The 5,415-nt window shown below is 39.9% G+C and overlaps 1 protein-coding gene across 1 annotated transcript in view; it reads right to left on the bottom strand.

Annotated features, from left to right (window-relative positions):
- The window catches only part of ERLEC1 (endoplasmic reticulum lectin 1), a gene marked incomplete at its 5' end in the record, with an annotated part of 13,438 nt that extends 8,029 nt beyond the window's left edge, over positions 1 to 5,409 (bottom strand). Inside the window, 6 exons of the mRNA XM_009706094.1 lie at positions 382 to 422; positions 2,379 to 2,442; positions 2,589 to 2,666; positions 3,280 to 3,360; positions 4,585 to 4,689; positions 5,374 to 5,409. Coding sequence (XP_009704396.1) covers positions 382 to 422; positions 2,379 to 2,442; positions 2,589 to 2,666; positions 3,280 to 3,360; positions 4,585 to 4,689; positions 5,374 to 5,409 — 405 coding nt within the window. The remainder of the gene's footprint in view (positions 1 to 381; positions 423 to 2,378; positions 2,443 to 2,588; positions 2,667 to 3,279; positions 3,361 to 4,584; positions 4,690 to 5,373) is intronic.
- Between the last annotated feature and the right edge of the window lie 6 nt (positions 5,410 to 5,415).

Genomic DNA, 5,415 nt, shown 5'->3' with positions numbered 1-5,415 from the left:
CTGCCTACCCAAAACACACAAAAGCGTCATTAAGGGAATAGGGATCTCTGATACAGCTGGAAAAATAAGTGTCGCTAGACCATAATGTGTCTTTGTGGTTATGTGTATTGCCTTCACAGAAGAAGAGTATATAATTCACCTCATTTAACTTGAAGATTAGTGTAACTTTAATGCAAATAAGTAGAAGGGCAAGAAATCTGACTAGCTAGACTAAAGCTTTCTGAGCTGGGACTGCTAATCAGAAGTGAGAAGAGTGCAGCTCAAGAACAGCATTTCATTTTTTGATACTCATTTTGGTAGGGAACTAATTACATAATCTCATCGTATATAAATTGCCTCCACTATTGACGGCAAAAGTTAAAATAGATGTTTTTCACTTGCCTCTTTTGCACTCTCTTTTGGATTTTCCTTCTCTTCTTGATCTAGGGAATAATTAAGAATGAGGTAAGCATTAAGTCTGTGAACTTGAAATAAAATGAAATTATACACAGAGAAATTTGTATGTTTTGTGTATTTGCTAGTACTCTGCCTATATGCTGCCAAGAGTCAACTTCATGAACTTGCAGGTGCAAAAGAGGAAAGAAAGGAAATAAACAGTGATCTGGGGGCCAGAGCAAACAGAACAAAAATGAGTTAGCATCGTCCGAAAACAATTTTGTGTTTGTAGGATAGGTCAAATCCAGCTCGAGCACCACAGGAAGGCCAGGCAGGGCAGAAGAACACAACTGCTGTTCTGCAAGGGGCAGCTGACTCCCTTTTTTCCCCAAGTGAGGGAATTACAGGCTGGGAGAGTAAACAGGCAAGTACTTCAGCCCACCCAGTAGCCAGCCTCAGAGGGTACACCTGCGGTAGGAAGAAATGAGGCCAGACTGCATGCCGTACTAATGACCATGAGAGTAAGCGTCCTTATAGGGCAGGGGTTGCAAGCTGTCACAGGTGAGAGCTATCCTTAGCCTTCCAAACTGCTTCAGGAGATAGTCTGGACTACCTTCAGAATTAGGTGAGCAAAAGGCCACTCTGCTTTCCTGTCACCCGCTCAGCTGTTCCAAGTTCACTGTATCACACTTGTGGGTTCAGCTCACAATGGTTTGAGAAACCATCTATGTTATTTTTTTAAGAGGAGTAGCACAAATTGCTGTATAGGAAAGCACAGAAAGAACACAATCTGCCACCTAAGCGGAAAAGACAAGAGGGTCAACATCCTAAAAGACTCAGGTGTGATGACGTGAAGTATCATCACACATAACTTCAGCATCTAGCCCCACAAAAGAACTGGTAACTCAAATTAAGCATTTTGTTTTCTGTACAGCAGCATCCAGGGAGAGTTAGGCATCTCTGCACAGGATTAATGATGGCACAAACAAGCACTGTAACTCACTAATAAAGCAATGCCAAACAATGCAGTTTCTGAAGCTATGTTTCTTTTCAGGACTAAGATACCTAACTGAAGGCCGCAGGCAGGAATTCAAAGGAATGGGATTAATAGTGCTAAATCCCCTCCAAGACTGAGGCATTCAAGTTAATCACTTTCAGGAAGAGAAAAACAGTGGTGATGTTTTAGATACTAGCCTAGAATTAAAAAATAAAAAAAACAACCTAGATGATGGTTTTTCTATTGTTTCTATTAACTTGGATGAATGAACACTTAGTCTGTGGATTTTTGGAGTTCTTTGGACTAATATACTGCTGAAATGCTCACCCAGGGAAGCAGATTTTGGCAGGTACAACCACAGAATTTCCAGCATCTACAATAATTTACAGGCAAAAAACTGAAGCGCTCAGAAAATTAGTTATTCTAAGTTCCAGTTTGAGTTTGGGCTTAAGCTACCTAATTTATACCAAAGTCCCGCTTTAGGCACTTCAGTATTTCTGAAGATCTGCGCCAGGATCCCTAAAAAAGATTCTCAAACAGTTCCAAGGATCAAACCTACCTGCAAAGGCTCTAAGTGTTTGGGTGTGCAGACTATGTTTTATTACAGAACAGCCGAGCCCAAGACGTGCTACGCACTCTGCCCTCTGCTTACAGTTTGAAAGACACTTAAAAAAAAAAAAGGAGTGGCAGAGGGCTATATTCAAAGTCTGGTCTGTCATATATTGGTTCCATTTTTTTATTATGCATTTTCTTTCCCTGACACTAATTATTGCAGATTAGTGAATTAAATCAATTAGACAGCATGGCAAAACTGACAGGGTGGATGCGACATGAGGCGCTAAAAGGAATTCATTGAAAATAATACATTTTGTAAAAAATTAGTAATCTACAAAATTCTGTTCTATTGCACTGGGAATCAGTTTTCTACAGCATATTTCTCAGATAGTAATAGTTAAAAACCAAACAACCACTTAGCATCAGCAAAATAAAATAATCTAAGACAAACCTGGTTCTGATAATGGGTTCTTTATCATCATATTCCCCAGATAGTATTCCTGGATGTTTATTTTCTACAATCAAAAGAGGTTAAAACAAATTTGAGTTACCATTTTCCATACTTTTTCAAATGTACAGGAATTCAAGTCTTCTGGAGGAGTTAAGCATGAACATGCCAGCGGAAAAGGGGCTTGAGACTACTGAACTGTAAAAAGCCTACCTGTCCTGTTTCCTTCTCCTCGTGATATTGACGGATGTGTTTTCCATGGCAGACCTCGTAAGTCCAGTAAGATTCAATCTGGGGAAAAAAAAAAAAAGAAAAAAAAGAGAAAAAAAATCTGTTTAGATATATTAACCTCCCCCCCCCCCCCCCCCAAAAAAAAAAAATTTCCCCCAAATTTTGGCTTTTGCAGCAGAGAAACACAGCCCTAGCAGGTGGGCTTGGGCACCCTCAAAACCAATAGTACAGTAATGGTCTCAGTGTTCCCCAAGCATTTGGATGGTGTTTGAAATAAACACACCAGGCAAAGTTTCCTTGACTTTCACCCAGATAAAACAAAGGAAAAAAATTAAATCAGACGTAAAGACTAAACTTGCCCTCAAACCACTGGGGCTAAGCTGCCGTGACTCAGCACAGGCTGGTTTTGACAACTGTCGTAGATACGGGCTCTTTACCAATTGTGCTACTGTAGCAACCCGATTTATTTTAATCTTGACATCTTCAATTATGCAGAATTTTATCAGCAATATTAAGACAGAGTCATAAAGTTGTAGAGACGTTATTTTGGATTGAATTAGTACCTGAAGTCCGAGACATATTTATCCAAACACTTTACTATACTGAACCTTGAAATGGACCAGACTGTAAACTTTTGATTAGCATTTAAATTATTAACACAGAAGTAACGTACTCTATATGAACAGCTACTTTGCTTAAAAAGAGGTTCCAGCAATTCTCCTGGAGTAGGACCTTTATAGTCCTTTTCTTCCTCCTAGAATAGAAGGATATTTCATTACATTAAAATTAACAGTAGTTTGGTTAGTTAATATTCATTTACAATAGTAAAAACCAAAAATCTTATTGCAAAATTAAACAGTACAAAACCTCATTAATTCTTCCCCTGAAGAAGACGTGTTGTAATTAGAAAAAAACGATAATTTAGTAAGAAGGGGCAAATAAATGTCACAAATAAACTAGTCAAAACAGAAAAGTTTTGTGGTTTAAAAAATACCCATGTGGCAAAAGAGCAGGAGCTCTCAACTTGCTCACGTCCAGAGTGGCAGCTTGGGGTTGGAATAGGAAAACAGCAACAACAATCTTTTCATTTGTTAGTCAATGCTGATGCCATACTGATGCAGTGTAACTGGAACATCATGCACCTTTTACATAACTTTTAAAAAAAAAAATCAATCAAAAAAGCAGAAGTAATACTGTGGAAGTTTATTTCTGCGTAATTTTTGCTCTATAAACGTGCACGTTCTTGAAGAGATTTCCACACAAAGTTCTTCAGTACTAAAGATTTCTCACCTAGACTGAAGCACTCTGTACTGTCAGTCACTTAAAGGATGAGGGCTATGTCAAAACTGACGTCCCTACCACAGGAGTACAGCTCGTCTGTGCAAGTACCCACGTGTGAAAAAATGAACCGCTGGAGGAACAACCAACCAACGATAAGCCTCACCAAAGGCCTCCCCAATCTACTTTCTCTTGTACAAACAAATGTATTTAGATACTTTTTTTTTAAAAAAAATTTAAACCCCAAATTGTGCATTCAGATTTCCAATTGAGGTAGCAATAAGAAAGAATAAAAATTACTGGTGGTAGAAGCACTACTGGGATAGTATTTTCAGACACAGTGATCATGACAGCAGTGTTAACAACCTTTATAGTTGTTTACTAGCCTAGAATTTGACAATGTAACTTAAAATACAGGAATTTCCCGATCAGTGAAAGACCTTGCAATAAACAACATTATAGCAATCATTTGTTGCAAATTAAGGACTTCAAGATTGTTCAGACTGGCCCCACTTAGTACAGAGCCAGTATGTAATACAAAGTGAAGGCATCTACCACAAACTGTGAAGCATTCTGTAGATGATTTTCCTTCTACAGGAGTTAAAAGTGTTTATTTTGGAAGAGAAAAAAACAACTGAGAAGACACTGTAAAGACTTGTCTACAGTTTAGAATGACAAAAAAAGACCTGACTGAACTTACCTCATTGCCACTTGCGATCAGTGGAAGTATACATTTATATTTTTCTTTATCCACAGTGGTCATTATAATGTAGTTATCCTCTTTGTACAGGACACCAGTTGTAGGCTAAAACAACAGCCAACCTATGGATTAGTCAGGTGGTTTTTTTAATGCTATTTGTTAGAAATATTCCTGAATTTATAAGCGGTACAGTTAATTCACAGGGTAGGTAGTCCAAAGTACTTCCTGGGTCTTAATTATATCACAAAGACTGGGCTTTGGCATTTAAGCTTGCTAGTATTTGCCTGCCTTCTCCTTCGCTTTGATCCTTCTACCTCCAGCCACATTCCCGCTCTCCTTACATATTTCCTACTCTGATGGAAGATCTTTATTAAAAAGCCACCCTCATAACCATTACATTTTACAACCAGCTATTCCCACGTTGACTTTCAGGACAGATTTCCCTGAGATTTTCCCAGCTGCCAGTCTCAGGCCATGGCCTAAAACTCACCCTCCGGCCCGGTGCGTGTGTACCTACCCACTGCCAAACCCCAGGGCGATGTTTAAGGCACACACCAGCAAGGTTATGCTGAGAACACCCCAAACCGAAACACCCTTTCTGTGGCGTGGGGGCTTCAAAAAAAACCCGCCAAGCGTGAGAGGGCTCCGGCCGTTGGACCGAACTCCTGCCGCCTGGGTGACTTGTTAACGGTTATAACCGTCCAGCTCCTCGAGCGAGGAGGACTCCAAAGGAGGAGTGAGTAGAGAGACCCCTCACATCCCTCACACGCCTCCCGCCCCGGTACCGACCAGGCTGAACTCGGTGCCGGGCCAGTTCACCCTGAAGGGGAT

The sequence above is a fragment of the Cariama cristata genome, unplaced genomic scaffold, assembly GCF_000690535.1.
Source record: "Cariama cristata isolate BGI_N322 unplaced genomic scaffold, ASM69053v1 scaffold14198, whole genome shotgun sequence".
NCBI classification, from domain to species: Eukaryota; Metazoa; Chordata; class Aves; order Cariamiformes; family Cariamidae; genus Cariama; species Cariama cristata.
This window is presented reverse-complemented; position numbering and strand designations above follow the sequence as displayed.